At 34.3% G+C, this 24,949-nt stretch overlaps 1 protein-coding gene across 1 annotated transcript; it reads left to right on the top strand.

Annotated features, from left to right (window-relative positions):
* Positions 1 to 27: 27 nt before the first annotated feature.
* On the top strand, positions 28 to 23,337 carry LOC141532760 (uncharacterized). Its single transcript, XM_074251248.1, has 6 exons — positions 28 to 545; positions 1,430 to 1,660; positions 6,823 to 6,936; positions 9,544 to 9,891; positions 21,700 to 21,858; positions 22,742 to 23,337. The coding sequence occupies exons 1-6, from the start codon at positions 293 to 295 to the stop codon at positions 23,191 to 23,193; spliced, it is 1,557 nt and encodes a 518-aa protein (XP_074107349.1). The 5' UTR covers positions 28 to 292; the 3' UTR covers positions 23,194 to 23,337.
* Positions 23,338 to 24,949: the final 1,612 nt, after the last annotated feature.

Genomic DNA, 24,949 nt, shown 5'->3' with positions numbered 1-24,949 from the left:
GACCGTGCTCGGAATCTACTATTACCGCGTATTATTGACTCAGAAAATCAAAACAAATCGAAACGTCGCGGTGTCTGGTGCAATAATAATTAATTAGTGATTGATAAATTTGATAATTAAGTGTCTTAATTTTTCGTGTGATTTTGTGACGGAAACAATGAAAGTGCAGTGGAGAGGAACAAAGGGAGTGTTTTGAGTTATTTAGGGTGATTTTTGGAGGGACCAAGAATTAGCAGCTACGGAACCTGGAGGTTTGGAGACCGGGATCTCGGGGCGGGTGAGGGCCGATGGGATGCATCTACCAGTGGACTCGGTTGGTTGCGGGGAGAATTACGATTCCGTCGGATCCTCGCAGCAAGGAACGCACTCGCGGTACCCCGAGGACGCGGACAGGAACCGCGCGACTGCCGTGGGCGCTCCTTTGGGCTCCGTCAACGGTAACGGGGGCGAAATGAGCGAGGGAGCCGCCGTCGGGGAGCTTTGGTGGACCGAGAGGCTCGTCGGAGAGGCCCAGGCTGAACATCCTGGGGAGCTTGTCAGGACTGGTAATTTTTTGGATTTTTTTATAATCTGAGATGATATCCAGTGTCATCCAGAGCCAAGAAAATATTTTTCTTCCTAATTATTTTCTTGAGAGAAAAAACAATTTTTTTTTTTTTTTTTGACAAAAAATTTTACTTTACACGGAAATTTTTATAAAAATCCTGTGTAAATTTGCTAATAAAAATCTTAGAAATATCAACAATCACTCAGGTCTAAAAGTCATAAGAAATGCAGCAATACCGAAAAAAATCAGGTTTAAAATTTTGCAGTTACTAACAAATTTAATAATAACTTGGATATTAATTATTGAAAAAAATTGAATTGAATTTTATTTGATCCAGAATTTTATAAGCTACAAATTTGGTATCTTTGAATTTTTCAATATCTATTATAGTTATCGAGATATTTAAATTTTAATCTCCATTGAATTGTAAGACTTTTGATTGAAGTCAAAATTTGATTATGATTTTGTGCATATATTACAAAAAGGATCATAACTTGGAAACTTATTATTAAAATTGATCAAACTTGGGCTTATATCATTGTAAATTCAAGGAGCTACAAATTTTATATCTTATAATTTTCTAAAATTTGCAATAGATATCGAGATATTTGAGTTATAAGATTCATAATTGTCAAAATTTGGCTTTAATGACTTTTGACGCATACATGAATGCTAAAAGTGTCATAACTTCGAAACTAATTGTCCAAAAAAATCGTTCTAGGGCTTATTTTTTTGTAAATTTCAAGAGCTACAAATTTTGTATCTTTGAAATTTTCGATATTCTCAACCCTTGCAAAGATATCCGCCCTGTAAAATTTTGGAAACCCAAAATTACAAAATTAAGATAAACGATTAACAAAATTTGTAAAATTTGTGTTTTAGGATCGCCGTACTTCCTCTGCAGCCAATTGCCGACGCACTGGCGGTCGAACAAGACCCTTCCAGTGGCGTTCAAGGTCGTGGCCCTCGGGGACGTGGGTGACGGTACCCTGGTGACGGTAAGGGCTGGAAATGACGAGAATTGCTGTGCAGAATTGAGAAATTCGACGGCGTTGATGAAAAATCAAGTGGCGAAATTCAACGACCTGAGGTTCGTCGGACGCAGTGGCAGAGGTAAGCTCCAAGAATTTATTTTACCACCCCTTTATTCACCCCTCGCTCAATGACTGTCATTGTAATCAAAATCACAATCATTGATGATGTTCTCCTGCAAATTCGAATACAATATCGTCTATATCCTATTTCCCTGCTCGGAGGGCGGCGGGGAGGGTTGAGGGTGGGAGTGGGGTGAGAGAATGAGCTCCCGTCGCCCCCAGAGTCATTACTCGACGTCCGCTGCCGCGAGCACGCGAAACAACTGCCCGTTAATCAGAAATCATCGCAGGCGAGTGTGTAGTACTACATGGGGTAGTACCCGATAGTTTGTAGAGAAATAGGGTTGCGAGGCAGAGGGTTTCAAATCATTCTAGATGTGTGTTCCATATGAGATGTCCGATGGGCTGATGATGGTTCACCTCATGATTATACCCGTCATTTACAGAGAAATGTTCTAATTGCCTTTTTTGATGTCTGTTTTATTGGAATTTTTTTTTTTTTTTTTATAATTGGAAGCTCGAGATGATTTTTGAAAAAAAAAAAAAAAAAAAAAAGAAAGACATAGAAATCATTGGAAGCATTGGATCTGAATTTTTTATTAATTAGAATTTTATTGGAAATTTTTTAAATCCGGATTTTTGGTAATTTTTAACTAAAAAAAAAAATTAGAATTAATTGAAAGTATTGGAAATTTATTAGATCTAAATTTTTGATAATTACAAATTTTATTGATTATTTTTGAGTTAAAAAAAATAATTAGAATTAATTGGAAGTATTAGAAATTAATTAGATCTAAATTTTTAATAGAATTAAAATTTATTTCACCACACGTCAAAATTAATCAGCTCTAATTAATACCCAGCAATAAAACTCACCGAAAGCCAATTATCGAAAAAAACCGTAACTACAATTAGATTCCCCAGACCATAATTAGATTTTTAAACCGATCGGTAGAATAATTTGAAAATAAAATAATTTTGTAAATAAAATTCAAATGACAATCAAAAATAGATAAATTTATTATACAATAGACAAACTAATCGAACGAAATCAAGCTAAAGCGATTTAGCATGGACATATGGAGGCTCGGAAAATTCGCCCGCGAGTTACCTTTAGTCTCCATTATTCCTGATAGCTAGTGGCCCTGGCATATATAAATATATGAGTATAAGCGAATAAGTGTCCAGTTATACAAATTGTTTGTATTTGTGGATTGTTCCAGATGATGCAGGACCAATCAAATTAATAAACTGTCGAAACAGACACCGCGACCGGTATAACGCGGATATACAATATACAATATACAATATATACAATATACAATACATATGTATTATATAAACGCCAGCGGTCATATTACGTCATTTTCCCTCTGGCAATTCGGGCAATCGTCAAAATTGAGGATTACAAATTGACAAATGAAAGATACAAGATTCGTGGATTGTCCACTAACAATAATAATACCGATAGAATAAAACAAAGTATGGAAGATCTATATCAATCCATGATTTGGATGGAGTTTAAATTTCAATAAAGATCAAAAAAATTTTTTTTCATGTGACTTTATATGGCCAATTATCATATGAAGCCATATATTGACATATCAGGCCATATCATGTCATATAAATTTATACAATTTTCTGATTTGGCCATATAAAGTCTTATCAAACAATATATGAACATGTCAGGCAATATGTGAACATATATGGCCATGTAATGCCATATAATGCCATATAATGCCATATATGGCCATGTAAGGCCATATATTAGACCTAAAATAGGTTTAAAAAGTTACATAAAATTTTGTATAGCTTTAGATACTCATATCTGATTTTTCTATAGCCATATGTAGACTTATCAAACCATATATGAAAATATATGGCCATACAAGGTCATACATAAACATATATTACCATATAATAGACCTAAAATGGTTTTAAAAAGTCATATAAAGTTTTATATGCTTTGAAGTACTTATATATAAGTTTATCAAATTATATATGGACATATTAGGCCACACCAGGTCATATGTGATTGTATACGATCATATAAGGCCATATGTTAGACCTAAAATGGGTTTAAAAAGTCATCTTAGGTATCATATGGCTTAAATGTCTAGTTATATGACCTGATATGGTTAACTATCATATAAGGTTAGATAAAAAAATTTTTTGTGAAGATTTTTAATCATATATGAAATTATAAATTGATCTGGTGATGTATCTGGTCATATATGATCATATAAAAAATTTTTTTTTCTGGAAATGAAATAAATTTCAGTAGTAATAGCGTCAATAGATATCGGTCCTTGGTAGGTAAATGACGGTACGTAAAAGATAGATGACCCGAATCAGAGAAGAGTTTACGCTCGTTCTGGACGCATCGGATCCATAACGCATCGTTACATTCGCAGGGACACAATATTTTGCGATGCGTGTGTACAATGTTTCCCTTTTCACATTTCAGTGGACAGTACATATGTAGATGCGGATATTTATATGTATGGGGTGTAGGTTACGCTCTACCCTTCACGCGCTGCCCTTCAACGGTGATCCATCTCTATCAATCGGCAATCGTGTAAGAGAGGAGCCCAGTTTAAGCTTGATAGTTTGGATTGCCTGATAAATAACTGTCGCTCTGCTCGTCGACATACCACTGACGGTTGTCCGCTGCATCATCTACCCGAGGGCATTTTCATGCCGATTCGGGATTTGTTACGGTTAGCTTGGGGATGCTTTAAAGGATTGATTTCAGAATAAGTCGCTTGGAAATTTACGTGGATATAAATTTTGAATCTTTGATATTTTTTTCGAGATATTTTGAATTTTTTTATGCTAAATTTTGATCATTACTCAAGATGACGAATCGGAAAAACCTTGAGGGAATGAATAAAATAGTTGCATTAAGAAAAAATCAGGAAAATCAATTAACCAATTGAAAGACAAAAGGATAAAGAGAGAAAGTAGTTCCCTGTGTGGAAGCGAGACAGAGTTCTAGTTGTTGGGGTTCATCGCATTTGGAGCTAATAATGCCTGGGCATCCGACTCCCCGTTCCCGGGAGCTGCGGTTAATACTCGATGATGGGAACGGTCATCTGCAGAGACAGGGAGACAGGGAACCAAGCCAGGCTCGCGACTCGTTCCAGGTACTGTCCAGTGTCCACTATCCACCCACTCATATACGAGTCCGTGTGTCTACACCATTATCTCACGAGCTGTGTCATCGAGATGGCCAACCGTCAACATCTACATCAACGCCTCCACGCTTCTCTTCTCTCTCTCTTTCTCTCTCGCTTCTATTCCAGTCTGCAGACCTATAGATCCTATCCCATATACCTAAACCACTCGAAAGCATCCGCTAATACTACCTCACATGATGTTCCATGCCCTGCGATGAGGGATGATTCCAAACAACCCACACTAAACACATCAAGTCTGAAAATCTACCCAGGCCACTTGCCAGCCAGGATGTCTATACAATTGTCAAATAATTACTAGCATTGGTAATTTCCACAATATTCTGTCAACAAATAATCTATTACCTAAAGATGATTGATGATTGATGGGTCAATAGATGTAAAGTCAAAAAAAAAAAAATTCTTTTTAAATCGTTGCATTAAAAAATTTTAATTTATTTTTTTATATTACTTTTGGAAAAAAAATTTAATGTCTCAATAATGGGCAGATTTGGTTTAATATGTCCATATATGACTCTGTCAGACCTAATATACCCAAATATAGATTTTTGATAAATTTTAGTTTTGAAAATTTCCAACAGGTAGCGCATGGTAGCTAAATTTTCTCTCTAGAGGAGAGTTAAGTTTCAGGAATTAAGTAATAGAATAAAAAAATTTTTTTTGAGTCATTTAAAGACCTTAAATAAATTATTATTATATATTCGAAATATTTGAAAAAAAAAAAAAAAAAAAATATTAAAAGCCAACAATTGGGCGCCAGTGACAGTCCAATTTGGCTTGCACCCTTAAAAAGTCATGGTCATGAGTACCCCGTGACTCTGAAGCATCAAAATATCATCCGCGAGTGCAAAATGACGGTTGTAGTCAGTTGCAGGTGCAGTGACGCTCTAGGAGGGCGCGGGTGTCTCAGTCCACATCATGTTGACACACAGCGGGGCGGATTTGCCGAGACAATTATAAATCGTTGACATTTAGTTCACCCGGGTGTCCTTTTACGAATAGAGCTTATAATATCCTTGTCATATTTCAATATTCCGGCAATTAAACACCCACTTATTTAATTATATTACCGGGATAATGAGTGGGATGAACAAGAGTTAGCGGGCCAAATGCCGAGTATTTAATTTAAGAGGTAGTCAATCTCCAACGGACATTTATAGACAGGGAATTAATATACCGGAGCTGGAACGGGTTTAACATCAGTTAAACTCAGCCTTAGTATAGTAATACCGAGTGATATATAATATTATGCCACCAAAGGATCTGCAACTCCTTGAGTAGAATATCTTTGACTCCTGAGGGAATACGACACCTTAAATCTCTTTTTATTCGCATCCATCACTTGCCATTAAATTGTTTTTACCGACTTTTAAATTTATTTTTTAGTCGGTTGTAAATATACTGAAATTTATAGCGACTACTGCATATTTCAATCAGACATTTTTCTACAGATAGAAATAATAAATATTTTGCCTCGAAAAATAATATAAATTTTAGAATGGAAGAAACAATGTAAGAGAACAAATTCTGGCCGTAAAACCTCTTTATGATTGATGACCCATTAAACCAAGCAATTACCTCTCTTGCGGTGAGCCAACTTAGACGCTCAAAAAACAACTGGCGACACTTTAATTCTTTACAACATTTACTTTTTTATTGTTAACTTGCTAAGAAGAACCGTTTGTTTATGTTTATGCTGATTTCAAGATGGAATTTAACAGGGGAAAGTTTAAGAGGTTGTGAGAGAGTTTTCTTTAATGTCAAGAATTTTTTTTTAAATTAAAAAAATAAATTTTTGTTATGTATAGTTAATTATTTAAAGGATTATAAATTAATTCTTGATTTTTATTAATTTTAAAAAATTAAATACAATTTTAAAAATTATAATATTTTTTTTTTTTAGTGAAAAAAAATATGAAAAAAATTTTTTAAATAATAAAATGCAAATATTAAATAATTTCAGTAAAATAATTGTATTTTTCAGGGAAAAGCTTCAGCATCACAATAACAGTATCTACAACGCCTCCCCAGGTGGCAACTTACACCCGGGCGATAAAGGTGACCGTGGACGGCCCCCGGGAGCCTCGCTCAAAGACCCGTAAGTGCAGAACCTAAATTTCATAATTAGTCATTATTATACTCAGCAGAAAAGCCCTTAAAAATAAAAAAAAAAAAAACCGATACCGGAAGATTATAAATCATCGCGGAATATATTGAGCGCGGAAGCTGACGATAATTCATGCAAAGTCATTGGTGCGGTAATGGGGAAGTCATTATCGAGCAGATGGCGCCCGATGATGCACTGGATGATCGCGTGAATTTCGTACATATGCAGGAGGATATTTTAGTCCGCTGTTTTATACATACGTGTATACCCTCTACTCTTCTGCTCAGCCTTTATGCACGCACAAAATTAGTGTCCCAGTATTACCGATACATAGTAAAGACCATTTACGCTATTTCAATGCGCCAGCTCTTTTGTGTCTAACCCGCGGCGAGCCCCAAATTCCAAGTGCTTTCATCTCATTTCCTATATTTTATGCTTACATTTACCCTACTGGCATTAGAAATCGCCTTGTCCAACTTTCTATTATCATCATCACCAACACCATCACCATTATCATCATTATCATTCTAATTAGCTATTTCATTCATATATTTGTTACTTGAAAATTATCAAATCGAATTTACTTCAATATTTAAACAAAAAAAATTTTTTTTTTCACAACCAAGTCATTATATGGCATAATACATAAATTCATTCCATTATGCTATATTATATGGCCATATATGGCATATTATATCATATCTCATTAATATGCTCCTAAAAAAGTTATCCACCCATCTCAAGCCCAATATACAAAAATTGGTCATATAAAATCAGATATGGCCATATTAAGTCATATATACCCTAATATTTTCTGATATTATTTTATATGATCATATCGAGTCTAATATGGTCATATAAAATTTTTATTATGGCCATATCTAACTCAATATGGCTTAATGTGACTGTATTAGGTCTTATATGACTTTATATGATCATATCTAACCCATTATGATCCAACATACCCATAAATAATTTTTTATCTGATCTAATGGGGTTTGCTTATAAAAATTTTTCTTATAATAATCAAACGGTTACTGCAAAAAAGTAAAAAATAGAAACTCCTATCCAAAAAATCTAGAATTGAGGATTTATATATAAATTAGCCGCAATTAGTCGCTTAGAATTCAGACAACATATTGCAAGCCCGAGCAATAACACTAAAAATTGCAACTTTATAAGCGTGCGTTTCTCACGCCATAATATCACCAATAATAATCCAAAGAAAGACCTTTCTTCTCATTCCTTTTCTCTATTTGGGGAATAATTCGGGTGTCACGACAAAACAATCTATTGTTACTTCAACAAGCCATTTTTTATTATTTGTTGCAACGCACCTGTCACCTCTCATTACCTCCATAATGCTTTATTTATTTTTTCCTCAAACAGGCATCATTCCCTTGCGCAACTCTAATTGTGTTTTAGACTCTCTATTTAACAACTAAATTAATTTTAAATTGTACCTCGGTTATCATAAGTATAAGTAGAAACAATACTAAGAAAAGGATAAATATAAGTGTAAAGATAGAGACAGAGAGAAAGGGTTTAAAAGAGAAGTGAAGAGGAAAGTCACTGTTTCCGGTCACCGACCGCCACACTTTTTTGATAAGATAACCCGTGTTTGTTTTTTTTTTTTTTTTTTTAATACTTTTAGCTGGCGTTTATTTATAAACCGTCTCCTGGAAGCTAATGAGGGAATCGTAATTGAAATAATATTTTTACGATGGTCAAAAATTGATAGAAATTCAATTTATAAAAAAAAAATTTTATCAAATTACAAATAAGAGTAAAAAAAATTTTTTTTATACAATTATTTTTATTAAATAATTAAAATTTATTTAATAGTTCATCAAACAATAAATTGAGCTCATTAAATAACTCAAAAAAAATTTTTTTATTTCATTACTTAATTCCTCAAAGTTAACTCTCCTCTTGGGAGAAAATTTAGCTACCATGCGCCACCTGTTGGAAATTTTCAGAACTAAAAATTAATTAAAAATCTATATTTGGGCAGATCCTAAAGTCTTTTCGAATGGCGCCAACCGCGATGAGATCGGTCAAGCTGTTTAAAAGTTATTCCAAAAAAACCACATTCAAAAAAATTGGTTTTTGTTATTTTTTTCGGGATTTCTCAAAATCTACTCGTGCAAATCGGTTAATTTTGGAAACACATTCCTGGAAGCTTTCTAAGATCTTAAAACGTCAACATCCGGATTTTCCAAAAACGGGGTAAAATTATTAATATCCCAATTTTTGAAAATTTCCAATTTTATTGGCGGGAAATTAAAAAGTATATATTTTTTAAAGTAATCCCTGAATTCCTTGATGAAATTGAAATAGCAGAACCATGAGCAAGGAATTTGCGGAATGCTATTGACCCAACTGATACGCCATATGTAGAGAAGATTCTTAATTATCCCACTCAATTGCATTGATCCCGGAGTTAATTGGCAATCAAACGTCACAAAGCTCATTACAAGCTAATAAACCCAGATGATGCAGCATGCATCATACATCAATGACCATCAGCTCCCTCGGAACTTGGAAGAAGTTCCAAGTGGCAATTTCGATCACTAATCAGGGTTCTTCTGATTCCAGGGCAGCAACATCAGCAATTCCGAGCTCTAGGAATAGGGCAGCGGCCGTTTTTGGACGCGCCAACCTCCTTCACGAGCCATCTAAGGGAGCTGGAGTCCTACAGGCGCACCAAGCACCATCACCAGAACCACCTTCACCTGGCCAACAACAATAACAACAATAACAACAACAACAATAATAATAATAATAATAATAATAATAATAATAATAATAATAATAATAATAATAACAATAACAATGGAAGCTGCGTAAGCAACGGGAACCCAAATGACTCACCGAACTCGGGGCACTTGGGCGCCAGCAGCACCTCCACCCACCAAGACTGCTACAAGCACAGTCCGCACAATGGTGAGTACAAAGCCTGTATGAAAGTCCTGGGCAGATTTACTTTTCTGAAAGATGAGAGCCGGGTAAATGCCGCTCATTTGTACATTAGCTGGTTTGTTGATTATCTTCAGCCGATTAGGGCTCGCCGACTCGCTCCATAGCGGGGTTACAAGGATCGACGGTAAGCAACTTTCAAGGAGGATGAGCGGACTAAGGTTTGAGGTAATAGTTTGATACCTCGTTCCGGCTCGCAGCCCTCTAATTCAACGTAATCACGACATTTCAACTCAGGCCGCTTTTCTGTTTAACTTTTCGGTAATTATGCTCTTAAGGATGCTAATTCACGTTTTTGAATTGCATCATGTGCAATTGGGCTTTATGAAGCTTTCTTAGGGCAAATTAGTACAATTGAGGGAAATGTATGTCTGTAAAAAAAATATTTTAATATTTTTGGATAAATTTAAAGTCCAATTTTCACGAAAAATTTTCTTGAAAACTCCAAAAGTCAAAACTTACTATTAAAAATCCAAATTTTGATCCAAATCTAGGACTTATGATCACGCTCTTTAAATGTAGCACCCAATATTAATTTCTAACCCAAAAGAGACCCCCCAGAAAGCAAATTTCGTGCTTTGAACCCACTTTCCTCCAAACCTCTTGATAAAAATCCTCTCAATCACCAAAACTCACTTAATTCCGCGGTTTACCATCTAAATCCTTTCCAGCGATTAATCCGCCCTAGGTGATTTCTTATTGATAAAAAGGAGCTATCGCTGCGGTTTCAACAGGCAACCTCTGACAACTAGGATCCTCGTTTTTTTGGGCAAGCCCAGTGTAATTGGCTCGTTAGCCTTGCGGGTGTTTGCCAGAGCTGCGGTAAAAAACCAAAGGTAGCTTTGGTGACTCTTTTGACTTTCTTAAAGCTGCTCCGGTTTCCCAGCGGTTTCTTAATTAATTTTTAAGTTCCAACCAACCATCTCTTTGACCCTGCAACTTGGAGTAAAATATATTCCATCACCCAATCACCCAAAATCGATTTCCTCCACACCATAAACATCACGGAGCATTATCAGAATTATTGGATACCTCAATTACGCCTTTTTTCATCACCCATTTTTATTTGACAATTTAGGGGGGGGGGGCTAAACTAAACATCCTTGGGCCGTATAACAATTGTTGGGTGCTGTTCGGTCGATTATCAGTCGGCGAAAGGAACATAACAGAGCAAATAATCAAAACAAAACCAACAAAAACAAATTACGCTGTCTTTTATATTACAACCGTGTCCGTTTCTCGTTTTCTCCTTCTCTCTGAAGCTCAGCAGCTATTTGAGTTGGTGAAGCTGGTACGGACGGCCTATCCAAGTCGTGATCGGGGGTAATGAGCAGTGGCCAAACGGAGAAAATAATATCCAACCGAGACAACCAGAAGAAGACAAAGCAAGACTAAGAATAAGCAATAAAACAATGAAGACTGACTAAGAAATGAGGTGAGCAAAGAAGTGGGAGCTGGAGATTATGGAGGGGGTAAGGACTCTGATTATGGGGTGTCAAACAATCACACTGATTGTACATTCTGGCAGGATCCAACCAGTTGTTTTATCTTCACTCCATCTTCTTATGCCCGTGCCCTCGATCAAGAAGCAATCGAGAGCCTGGAATAAGCAACACTTTTATCATCAAAGCTAAGCACTCATTCCGTGGACCTACTGGAAAACGGTAGTGGTTACGGGTGGGTGCACTTACACTGGCAACTCTGCTATCACTTGCTATTGCCAGATCAACATCGTGCACGAGAACAAGAAATGCCTACGCACGAACAGACCCTATTTACCCAACAAGGGACAGAAACCTTTCCCACGTGCCTGACAGCTTTAAGGAGGAATGCTATATGCTCAAGAGATACCAGCGAGGGAACAGGGCTCTTGCCAATTGGTGCTGGGACCTTTTTACCGGGGAAATTGTCGAGGAGCTGGATCTGATGATGATCTTCTTAGGGTTAAGCACCCAGGCAATTCTAGCTGCGGTGGACGAGAAGTTGATGAGTCGTTTAGCGACTAAATGGTGGATCCGAGGTACAGAGAGGGGTAAAGGGTCTTTTTTTTAGGGGAGAAGGGTGGAAAAAGCAACATTTTGGATTCTTGACAATTGAAGTGGTTTAATAGTCATTTTACTGAAAAATTAAGCTTTGTTATGACAAATCGTTGTAACTCAAAGAATTAAATTTTATAACAAAATTCAGATCTCCGTCGGCAAGTTTTTAATCACTTAAATTCTCAGCTTCTCTTTCAATGTTGCGATTAGCGAGGTTAAAAATAAAAACTTAAAATTCCAACTAAACAAAATGGCTATCGCGGTCTAGCTAAGCCGCAGTGTTTCCTTAATTCATTGGTATATCCGTTCAGGATGTCATTATGATAGTATGCAAGTTTAAGTTTAAATTTGAGCCGCGATAACCATTCCTTCAAATGCGCTAAAAATTTCTCGGAAAAACGCCGTCAGCGTTTCATTCGGAGCTTCGAGAAGATTAAAGTTAACTAATTGGAACTATTTAGGGTGAGAAGGGTTAAGACGAAACCCTCGTTATTAATTCACTCAACTTCCGATCACCACAAGGACTAAGGGCTCCTTTCTTAGAGGGTGTTTACCAGCTAATTACCAAAGTGTCATACACACTCTTAACACAACAACCAACCCTTATGATTTCTAACTTGTATATAACCCTTCAGAGTTTTTTATTTTTGGATAACTTCGCAAAATTAGAGGAAATTTTCTTAATTTTTGGAAAATTCTACTTTAAATACCAAATAAAATCTTTTTAGCCTTTTAATTTATAAGAAAAAATTTTTCTTCTTTATTTTATTAAATTTTTCACATAGAAAGATAATTATTGCATGTGAAAAATGTCAATTGCACTTTAAAGAATTTATTTAACGCTTTTTTCAAGTGACCAAAAATTTTTAAATCAATTTTTTGGACGATTTTTGTAGAAAAGACCGAAAAAAAAAAAAAATTTTTGCACTGGAAAAATTTTCTTAACACTAAATTATGTCTATTAAGTGTAAAAAACTTCAATTGAACTGTGAAAAAAATTTTATTAATTTTTTAAATTGTCAAAAAGACAGAAATTAATTTTTTACGGTTTTTGTTCAAAATTTCTATAAAAGAAAAATAAATTTTTTTAATTATTATTAAAATAATTTAAATTTTTACAATAATTTTTTTTCCTGCAGAAAAAGATGAGTGATCTTCGCTAGATCACCAGCAAAAGTAAAAAGCGCTTCTAAATCTCTATAAAATTAACTAGGTCATTAAATATAATGTTATTTACCAAAAAAAGTGAATAAAAAGAATATCAATTTAATTTCCGAGTAATATAAATTCCCACGGGCTCCCGAGTTCCAGACCATTGGTCAAGAACCGTCTTTACTCCATTTCTTATTTTTTTTTTTTATCCCTTTCGGAGTTTGAGCCTTTATAACAACTTTTTCGTCCAAAGCCTAGTTTCGAGAGATCTTCATTCATCGTTTGTTCCCCTTCCCCTCCTGCTTCTCAATCGATCCTGCTCCCCTCTCCCGGGGCCGATTGTGAATTACGGAACCACGACTGAGATTGAGATCGAAAATTAAGTAATATTATATAATTAAATAGCTAAATAACTCAACTGAGAGTGGAGAGGGGGCTCGTTTTATCTTGATGACAAATAATCTTGACAAATATTCAAGGTCAGGTGACTTAGCGGCCGCTCTGTAAACGGTAAACCCAAGAAATGTTGATGTTGATGTCTAAGATGATGGAAAAACACTCTCGGGATTGGGATAGGAGTTCCGTTAAAATCGTGACTTTGTAAATCATCTCTAACAATATTATTTTGTCTTTATAAAACACAAATTCTTAAGAATTCTTTTAACTGTTTTGTTTGCTGTTATTTATTTTGTCATTACTAAGATAATTTATTTTTATCGTTGTAATATGACTGGGAGATAAAAATTTCATTGTTATTTAATTGATTTTATTTTAATCACAAATTACTGGATTGTTTATAATAATTTTTTCAATTATTAAATTATTTTAAAATATTTCTTTAAGAAAAATAAGAAATTTAAATTATACTCAGTGTTGGAAAAGTAAAAGAAGGAATTTCCGGAAATTCTTTAAATTTTTGTCTGTAAATATGTTAAGGTAGATTCTAATTTCTTGGAGCTACTATAAACAAGTTGGAAATTATTTTAATGAATTGAATTAAAAAGATAAAAAAATTTTTTTTTCTAATAATAACAATAACTAGCGACTTTGCAGTCACTATGTAACTTCTGTGACTTGTGAAATATAAATGAACAAAATTTTGCTTTATTAAATAATGAATTTTGTTAAATTGCACAGTAATTTCTTAAATATTGATGTTTTTAAAAATATAAGCTCATCCCAATGTAACACTCATTAAGAGCTTTCATTTGAATACCCACATGCATTTTTTATATATTTTTCATATATACATTATATATAAAATATATAAATATAAAAAATATATGAAAAATTGATGCAAGGGAAAAAGGCACAAATTCAAATCAAGAACTTTGCAATAAAACTAAATTTCACTAAAAAAAACTGATTTTATCATATGACTATACTGCAAAATTTTTAGATAGTAGCTAGTATAATCCAGATTATAATGAGTATAATCCAGATATCACTGAGTATAATCTGGGATGATATCCAGTGTCATCTTGTTCTTTCCGTGTAGACATAAAATTTTTTTTATTTTCTTAATAATAATAATAATAATAATAATAACAATTATGCACCTTTTGTCGGCATGTCCAGTGCTGGCGAGAGGTGCATATATCCAGCGTCACAATGCTGCCCTGAGAGTACTGTACTACTATCTTCGTCATTGCTATGGTATTGACGTAACACCAGTGCTGCCTTATCTGCCAGGAGATATTCCCCAGGTTGTTGAGAATGACAGTTGCAAAATTTATTGGAACATGCCATTTGCAACAACCCGGCGGATAGATCACAACAAACCTGATATTGTGCTCTTCGACAAGGCCACTCGTGACATTTATGTCATTGAGTTCTCGGCCCCGGCTGAATACAACATCTCAGTCAAAGAAGAGCACAAAAGACAAATATATCAGGATCTCCTGTTTGAAATTGGCAAACTTTACCCAGGTTACCGTGTCAAGCTTGTCGTCCTGATTGTTGGCGTCCTAGGAGGGATGAAACAGTCTTTTGTATCCTCACTTGCCAAAGTTCCAGCTTGCTCATCAAAAGCTGAGTTCTTGGCAGTTAGGATGCAGAAGGCTGTTTTACTTGGTTCTCTCCGTCTCTTAAGGGAAATGACTTTGGCCTGCTGTGATCACTAACCGCCTTGTTGTGCGGAGTGGTCCAGCAGTAACGGATGGAGCTCAGGCTGGGCCCTAGGAGAATCGGACTCCGGGGATAACCCCCCTGAGCATTTAATAACAAAATAATAATAATAATAATAATAATAATAAATCTTAGAGGTTGTAAGTTGTAACGTTTTTAGCGGAAACAACGGAAGTTGATGAGTTCGTAAGGTCCAAGTGAATTATTAGTAGTATATATATGGTAGAGTAAGTAAAGGGTGTTGGTATGTGTGATGTACATAAAGAAGCTGGTAGTAAGCATATAGATATAGATGTACATATAGTTTGGGTGAGTAATATCTCCCTTTACAACCTCTGGACTTTACACTACCTCTGGACTCTCGACGAGGGACTTTGATGTAAGTTATTTAATCCTTAATAATTCCCCGTGCTTTTGTTTTGGTAACACGAAAAAATCCGTGTACTGGTAACTGGTAACTGGTTGCCCGGCGTCTTATTCGAAGCCGGTGGATTATAAGGAGATCTCGCCACGGGAAGTGGATAAGACAGAGACGCACAAAGTGATGATGAAAAAAAATATAAAAATAAATAGGGTTGAAGATGTTACGTGATCCACGCTCGAGAGCTCATGGATTTAACTCATATTTTCTTTCTCTTGCCACCTTCTTTATTTCTTTTTTTTTTTTCGCTCAACAAAGTCTTTATTATTTTTATATTTTTTCAGACGAAATTATTGTTTATTGTCCGGCTTATTTTTACATACTCATTTTGTTTCTTCTTTATTTTTTCTTTTTCGTACTTTTGTTTCAACTCGAGTTGATTTTATGTTTCTACTTTGAGTTTTTGAGTTTTCTTCGCGGTTTTTTTTCTTTTTGCTGATTTATCTTTTAAAAAAAAATTTTTTTCCACAAAATTATTGAGGAATTTATATTATCTTCATAAATTTATATTATTGTTCCACAAAATTTTTTTTAATTTTAATTTTTTAAATTTGCCGCTAAAAAAATATCATTTATTTGAAATAAGCGCCAAATTTTGAGTTTTTGAGAATAACAGTCTATAACTTTTGAAATTTTGACTTTATTTAAAATTTTTTCAGACAAAAGTTGTAGACAATTTAATAATCTTCAAATTACATTTTATTTTAATCAATTTTGTTGAATAGAAGCTGAGATATTTGCAAAATAAGACCAAAAAGTCGGGTCAAAAGTTTAAAAATCGAAATTTTGGAGTTTTTTAAATTGAAAATTTTGTAATTTTTAAAATAATAATAATATTGAAAAATGTTTGAAACAAAGTTTGTAGGGAATGTAATAAGCTTTATAATTAATTTTTTTTTTTAATCAATTTGAACCAATAGGAGCTGAGATATTCAAAAAATAATTGTGAAAGATAAAAAATTGATAATTTTAAAAAATTTTTATTTTTGACCCAAATATTTTTTTTTTACTTCGAATTATAAAAAAATAAAATCAATAGACCGTGAACTACCAACTTAGACGAAACCCTGATAATAATGGTATGTCAGAATCTAAACAAAGCCAATTTGGGGGTTCCAAAAAAAGAATACCGGTTCTTTTTAGGTTCTTGAGAGTTTCGGATGTGTTCCCAAAAGACAGTTGTTACAATATAAGTTAATGAGAGGGCAGAGGATCCGAGAAGGTATCTTTGGCGCGGCTGACCCCTTGCCGGTCCTTATTCTTATTTAATTATTTATTTTGTTGAACCAGCCAGAAGTGAGTAGTCACCTAAACGTCTCCTGGAATCGTCGCAAAAGACAACTATAATCGTAAATGGTCACACCGTATTATCAACAATCGAGAATGATAATCAACATTTCCGGTTTTTTGCAGTTTTTTCCAGTTCCTGGAAAAAAAATGTCGCTTTAAATAAATCGAATAAAACAATTGTAGGAGTAGTATAACGGAAATTGATCAAGTCTTTCGTCACATTTAAATTGGTGACACGAATCAATGGAGGATAAAGCGCTCCAAGGATCGCTGTACGGCTAGTGTTATGTTTTCGGTGTTTTGGTAGCCCCGCAATTACTCCCGGTAAAAAAGGAGCGATAGGGAATGGAGAATGGAGAATGGAGAAAAGAAAGAAGAGTCAAAATAAAATAATAAACCAAGAACAAGAAAATATAAAAGATGCTGGACGATAGACGGAGGTTTCCGGACACGCTATGGATCCTGATGCCCCCATTCATGTTCAGACTCGGTTTCATTCATATAAAATTGCCCGGCTAATAATTCCCGAAAACTGCCAGGCTGGAGAAGATTTTTATTGACTAACTTTGGAACTGAAAAGGTTGAGACATTTTTTGGAGAATTTAAAACAATAGTTTAAAACACATTTTGTTTTTCAATGATGTAAATTCTAAAAATTAATTTTTTTGTAAATAATTTTAAGCTGCATTAAATATTTTCTACTAAGGCGACAAATTTTACTGACTAATTTTAAAAAGTACTGCTGGTAATTTCTTCAATGAATTAACAGTAAACTTTCATTCATTTTTCCGGGGAAAAAAAAAAAAAAAAAAAAAAAAAAAAAAAAAAAAAAAACTAATCAAAACTCGCCATAATTATCATACCCAGTCAATATTTACGCTTCTTTGTATCCTGAATTACGGGTGCGTGTGTGGATCCATTGTTACACCTTCAAGTGTGCTAAACAGATTTCCGTCCCTAAAAATATAATACTCGGGTGAGATCACGCGCAGATACATCCCAGGACTATAGACCAAGGTATACACACACACACGCAGCTCTGCTCACTTCTATCAGAATTTTTTTTATTATTTTTGGCGATGAATGGATCGCCAACAAGTGTCCGGTTCTTTTGGATCTGATGCACAAAGATCGGTGAAAATAACCAGCCAGAGTAACACTAACTCCAAAAAGTCAAGTTATCTAAAGATGGAAATAAAAATATCATTTATTGTTAAGACACGAAGCCGGATGTGTCCAGGCGTGAGAATTTTTTTATTAAATAAAATCCATTAACCAATTTTGCGACTTTTTGAGTTCTGCTTTTGTTCGATGATCAATTCAATTTTATTATTGCTCTTTTTTACTCCGGCTCTCACTTGCAATTGTCACTGCGACGCCATTTTTCGGTAAAAAAAAATTACATTTTTGTCAATTTGGCATTTTTTGCAATATTTGGAATTAAACCACAACTCTCATAACTCCGGACCTAGTGATCCAAAAAAATCTAACAAGGCGTCATTCTCTTCAGAATTTTCACAGCTACAAATTTTGTATCTTATAATTTTTTCATATCTGTGATAGTTCTCGAGATATTTAAAGTTTCAAATTAATAATCATCAAAACTATATAATATCAAAATTTTACTCTTCAAACTTGTATAACTCCCAACCAAAGCTTCCAATCGTTACCGCTTTAAGTTGATTCTCTTCAGAATTTCCCTGGCTTCAAATTCGATCTTTTTAACTTTTCCTCTATCTCTCATACTTTCCGAGAAACAAGGGAAAGTAAAATTTGGAAAATTGCACCTTTCCATCACCACAAAATTTTTAAATTTTCCGCTTCGGGCGAAAATGACCATAACTCCGGACCTAGTGGTCCAAAAAAATCAAACAAGGCGTCATTCTCTTCAGAATTTTCACAGCTACAAATTTGTATTCATAAACTTTTCCCCTATCTCTCATATTTTCCGAGATAAAATTAATTTTCCAACTTGTATAAAATATAAAAATATTTTTTCGCAATTGAGACAGCTGATAATTATCCCGACGATTGAGAAATAACGTTAAGAAGGATTAAAATATCGGAAAGCGATATTACTCCGGTATAATAAACATAAACATAACAAATAATAAAGAAACGAAAAATAGTGGGGCTTCAGGGTTCCCACCGAGATAGATGCTTGCTCGGTCGTGTAACGTAAGTCGATATTACGTCGTATCGATATACTTGTTTGATATCCATATAGTTGTGTATTAAATACACGTCGCTGCACGTTATACGTATGTTGAGCACAGTTATACTGCATATTATATTCCCATTATTATTATTATTATAATATAACATCGGTTTATTTTATTTATCGACTATTTTCTGTGACAAGAAAGGGACCAAGAAGTCTTACGCATACGAGAACTCGCGGCCCAGGAAACTCGCGCTCCTTCGTATTACTTACCATCAACGATTTATTTTTTATATTATGTATCCCAAGGATTGGATTTCTTTCCTTTCGAGGACGTATTTTACACTCTCATTTATCTTCAGAAACATTATTTTATTTAAATTTTAGTCATTTTCTCATTTCGCATAAAATGTTCCACTAAACACTCCTCACTTTTTCTGTTTCAAAACTAAAACCTCCATAACTTCTGTTATATCCACTCAAATCACTCCTATAATAGCTCATCTTCTTCCAAATTTCCTCCTCTACAATTTTTATATTAACCATTTTTTTTTTAACCCAGCCGTTTCAAAGTTACAGCCAAAAAACAAATCAGCGCCCACTTTGGAGCAAGTTTCAAGGACGAATGCAAGAACTCTCATAATTTGCGATCTATAAATCCTACAGAAAAGATTTCAAGATCTTTTTTCTTTAGAATTTCATTCTCTACAAATAAGCTCTCTTTGACTTTTTCTCTAAAACCAACTGTTGGGGAGTTATCGTCAAATAATAAAAAATGGCGCCCAACGATATTGAAAATTTTGTAACTTTTGATATAATTACTCAAAAAAATTAATATTACACTCAAAATTTCGGTGTTTTCAAGAGACAGCCGACAGCCACCAATTTCGGGGATTTCACCATCTGTAAATCTCGAAATTGCTTTAGTGGGTTCTACAGCCCACAATTTAAAGACAAAGCCATTGTACGAGCCATCTGTTGATTATTTTCTTCTACCAGTCTACTCCTTTCTTGTATTGACAGTTAGTTGATAAAAAAAAAATAATTCGCGTGTATTCAGTAGCAAAATTACAATAATCTGAAGCTTGCCGAAAATTCCTATGCAAATTAAATTGCCGGCAGGTAGTATTAACGAAGAATAGACCCAAATTCATCCACCTGGGCCGATTTATTGAATTAAATATTTCGGACAACAGCGAAAGTAAAAGCTGGGTTTGTGGATTTCGTACATCGGTAGCTTGTTTGTTTTGATTACTCTGGGCTCTAGACCATGCCCAACGGCAAATGAGTAGACTCGGCACGAGTCTCAAGCAACGAACTGATGCTGATGCTGTTTACTACTCTGCGGGTGTGAAACCACAGGCGGTTTTCGATAGTTCTTACCTTTTCCGAATCTGTCTCGCTTCCTCCTGCTTCTACTGAGCCTACGGTATACCTCCGCTCTTAATTAACCATTGACCTGGTGTTTATGTGTCTAAAATTTGGAAAATTGCAACTTTCCATCACTACAGAATTTTAAAAACTTCCTTACTAGACCAAAATTTGCATAACTCCGGACCTAGTGGTCCAAAAAAATCAAACAAGGTGTCATTTTCTTCAGAATTTTCACAGCTACAATTTTGCATTCTTTAACTTTTCCCCCATCTCTCATATTTTCCGAGATATCAAGCTAAGAAAAAGATTACAATAATTTTAAATTTACAAAATTTTTTTTGCAATTTTTAAACAAATTTTTATTATTATTTAAGATTAACTAATTAATTTTTCAAAGAATTCAATAAATAGCTTTACCGGAAGTAAAATTTTCGGAACGGGTGATATAATAATAGAGTAATGCGTAACGCGTCGGACTGGGGACAAAATCTGTAATCAAATGGGAAAATTTAATACCGAGTGACACACACCACGTAATAAACAACACCCAGCATACAAAGGAACGTCGATGCGTCATAATAAAACTTTTTTTCCGCCTTGATTTTTAAATCAACCCGAAACGTGAGAAACTTTCTTATTAGCTTATGACAGGAACGGAATTGTTATGCAAGTAGAAGTTAATGCAAATTGCAATTGATAAATAACGAGAAAGCATTCGTCAATCTTGATTCAGTGATTGTCTTTATTGTTTCTCGCTAGACATTATTAACTAATACTGATGCTAAGTCAAAAACAGTAAAAGCATTACACAATTTTATTGGATAATTTATTGAAATAGTTCCTAGGAAGATGACAGTAGTCCCTTCTCTGCTTAAATATATTTTAATGTACCAGTCGGACTTGCCAAGGGCGAATGATTGTACTTCTATGAAATTCTTTACCTTTCTCCACATGTGGGCACGTATTTCGGCTATGAGTCAAGTCTAAGTCTTATTAAATCTCTCTTTTTTACTCATCTACTTCGTTAAGATTTTATTGCTGAGTAATTAATGAAAATTTATCAATAATTTAATTTCTATGTATAGAATTGCAACAATGCAACAATTTTAAAGTCCAAAAATTGCAATTTTGTAAAATTTGACTTTAACAAATTTTTTATTTTAATTTTTTAAAGTGTAATAATAATTTTATAAATAAATTATATTTTTCAGATGCAAATGCAACAGAATGGACTTATCCGACGGCCCCGGCGTATCCAGCTCCAACAGGCAGTGACGCTGGATCTTACTCTCCAATTCCTGGGGCTTTTTCATATCCTGGAGAATCGTTGTCTCATCACCCTACGACTGAACCCGTTCCTTTGACAGCAGGTACTTAATTTTTTTTTTTTTTTAATTCTACGCAAAAATAAAATAATTTTCTGGTCTAAAAAAAATTAACAAAAAATAATATTTTGATTAAAATAAAATTTTAAAAGTTTTAAATAATTGAGTAAAATTTATGAAAATCAAATCAGCCAACATCTAAAAATTTTCATTATTTTTTTTTTCATGAAAAAATTATAAAACAATTAAAAGAAAAAATTTCACATGTAAATTTTAAAAATTATATGTGGAATTTTTTTAAAATTTTTTTACTTGCAGATTACTGAAAAAATACAAAAATTCTTGGCTAATTTTAGTATCACGTAAAAACTAATTATTTTTCAATAAATATTTATATTTTTTCATTTAAACATAAAATATTTCGGACTAAGAAATAAAATCTCTCTTACACAAGAGCTAAATTTAACTAACTCCAAAACAAAATAATTAAACTCTCGAGGAAGATGTTTTTGGCTTTAGACAATCCGACAGTAGCGCCGCCTCAAGATGCCCAAAAAAAGACACATTACTAATAAATCAACAGATTGAGCGTGAGTTCGCTTACGCTGTGATTGCTAAGTGGTAGCACTCTTTCTTTCGTGCTTGGTCCGATCAGGGTTCGAGTCCGGTCTCGGGCGTATTTAATATTATTTTAAGTTTCTCAAAAAATAAATATTCTCAAGTCTCGAAGACTGATGTTGTTGAGTCAAGTATTTACTTCTCGAGCTCTTAAAGAATAATTTCTTAAATTTCCAAGTCCTGGACGTTTAAATAAAAATGTCTTGGCTTAATTTAAAAATAAATTCTCCAATCAAAATTTATTTTTTCAATCCTATTAATTAAAAATAAAATTTCTTGAATTAAGAAAAATAATTTTCTGTGTTCACAGTGCTGTCACCAGATCAGCAGGACACATACACGCCGAACTGCGTAACAATGTACCCGACGCACAGTAATTCCTCGCTGCCTCTGGTGCCCTCTAAACAGGACTCAGAAATATTCTCCGGGCCCGGAAACGGCAGCCCGGCCTACCACTACGGGTCCTGGACCCCAGGCCCGACCACCCCCGTGCCAGTGCCCTCGCACAACTACAACCCGAACTACCACCAAGGCTACTACAACAACCCGAGCCAGAACTACATCAGCCCGACCCCGATGGTCCTGTACCCGCAACTCTACAGCACCGTCAACCAAAATCAAATCCACCTGCACCTCCACGGAGACCTCTCCGACGACCAGGTCACGATCGCCAGTGGGAACCTCACTATCAGCAGCAACAGGCTCGAAATTGGCGTGATGGAGGAAAACGAGCAGAGAAACGACGTCTGGCGTCCTTATTGATGTCCGAACTCAATGTTTATTGTGACACGAACGCTTTAATAAGTGTGTGATATATTGTATGTTTTTAATTTTTAATTATCTTCTTTTTATTGATAAATTGTACATATGTGGAATATTTTCCCAGTTAATAAAAAATCAAGTTAAATATCATTTTTTTTTTTTATTTTAATTTTTATTAAATACGAAAAGTGCAATAAAAGTTGCATTAACTCGTCATATCTTTGGATCAAATCATCGTATCAAAACCGGACTGGTCACATTTTTTTCAGGATTTCATAAGCTACAAGAGTTTTGATGATGTTGCTGACATTCCTTATTATAATCGAGATATTCAAATTTTGATGTAAAAAAATATGAAAAAATTTTTTTCCGTTTTTATGAATCTTTAACTCGTCATAATTTTTGATCAAATAAAGATATCGAAACCGGACTGGATTCGGTCTCTTCAGAATTTTAGGGGCTAAAAAAGTTGTCTGATTGACTTTTTATGTAAAATTAAAAGTTTCAGAGTAATTTAACTATAATACTTTCCGGATTTTTTGACGTTGGTAAAAAATGAATCTCCTGCAAATGAAATAATAATGGTCTGATAAATAATAAATTTATCAACAGATTGAAGCGATCTCATTGAGAATTTGTGATAACCCACTCGTGAGCTCCATTTAATATTAAAAGGTTCACTGCGTGTGTTGAACCGATGGACAGTTGCGGTCTCCATGCGCACTACCGACAGCATATATAGCAGAAGAGGTTCCTTTATTAGCAATCCAGGCTTTGCCACCCTTCGAGCACCCGAATTGTAAAATTCCCTCCAGCTCCTAAACTACAATCGTGTCCAGTGTCCTACCCCAATTCCGCTTCCACTTTACAGAGCCTAATCTCAGCTAAATTTGCCGGATAAATAATAGATTTCGCTTGGCCAAAATCCGGTGATGGCTCACCCAGATTCATAGAAAAAAAAAAAAAAAAAAAAAAAAGATCTAAAAGTAAAAAATTCGATAGTTTTCATTTCATTAAAACGCTAGCCGTCGGACATAGTGAAGTTTTTATGACCCAGGATGAAGTGAAGATGGTTTAATAGCTGTCGCTCGTAAGCTTGCCTTCTTTATGGTCCTGGTAGATGGAAACGAGACGGAGACCCCAGAAGACAAGTAAAAGACGGCTAAAGGACTCCTGACCGCAGACTTTAACACATTGTCTCCTCAGACAAACCTCGGCCCTAACTCTCTTGACCGACAAAAAATACTTTATATCGGTGCACTAAATTTTGCAGACGTGATATTTTTAAGGTCAGTAAATTCTCAGCTGCATGACAATCATAGCCGTTTGATGCTGTTTTAATAATAAATAATAATACATTTATGTCTTCTAAATGCTTGAGATAAATTTACTTTCGCGAGAAGCCTTTTGATGAATTTTGACGGTTCTAGGTGACTTTAAATAGAGATTTTTGAAATTTTAGAATTTGAAAACAGTTAGAATAGATATTTTAACATTTTTGGGCGACTTTAGACGGTGTTTTTGACAATTTGACACTTTTGGAAAGTTAAAAAAATTATTTGGACTAATTTAGATGATTAGTGAAATTATTTTGACTTATTTAAGTAATTTTGGACACTTCTGGGCGAGTCTAGATCGTATTTTTAAAAATTTGAAATTTTTGAAAAGTCAAAATAATTTTTTGAACATTTTTGGATTAATTTGGACGATTATTGAAATTATTTTGACTTGTCTAAGTAATTTTGAACTATTTTAG

The sequence above is a fragment of the Cotesia typhae genome, unplaced genomic scaffold (assembly GCF_013202065.1).
Source record: "Cotesia typhae breed Kobodo isofemale line unplaced genomic scaffold, CoteBio_Ctyphae contig_69, whole genome shotgun sequence".
In the NCBI taxonomy this organism is placed as follows: domain Eukaryota; kingdom Metazoa; phylum Arthropoda; class Insecta; order Hymenoptera; family Braconidae; genus Cotesia; species Cotesia typhae.
The sequence above is the reverse complement of the archived record's forward strand: the minus strand, read 5'-3'. Positions and strand labels throughout refer to the sequence as shown.

What these genes read in the sequence shown, in the direction of transcription:
- LOC141532760 (XM_074251248.1), top strand. Translation starts at nt 293, where the DNA reads ATGCATCTACCAGTGGACTCGGTTGGTTGCGGGGAGAATTACGATTCC. An exon ending in CGTCGGACGCAGTGGCAGAG is followed by an intron (nt 1,661 to 6,822) that starts GTAAGCTCCAAG and finishes TGTATTTTTCAG; the next exon opens with GGAAAAGCTTCAGCATCACA. An exon ending in ACCCGTTCCTTTGACAGCAG is followed by an intron (nt 21,859 to 22,741) that starts GTACTTAATTTT and finishes CTGTGTTCACAG; the next exon opens with TGCTGTCACCAGATCAGCAG.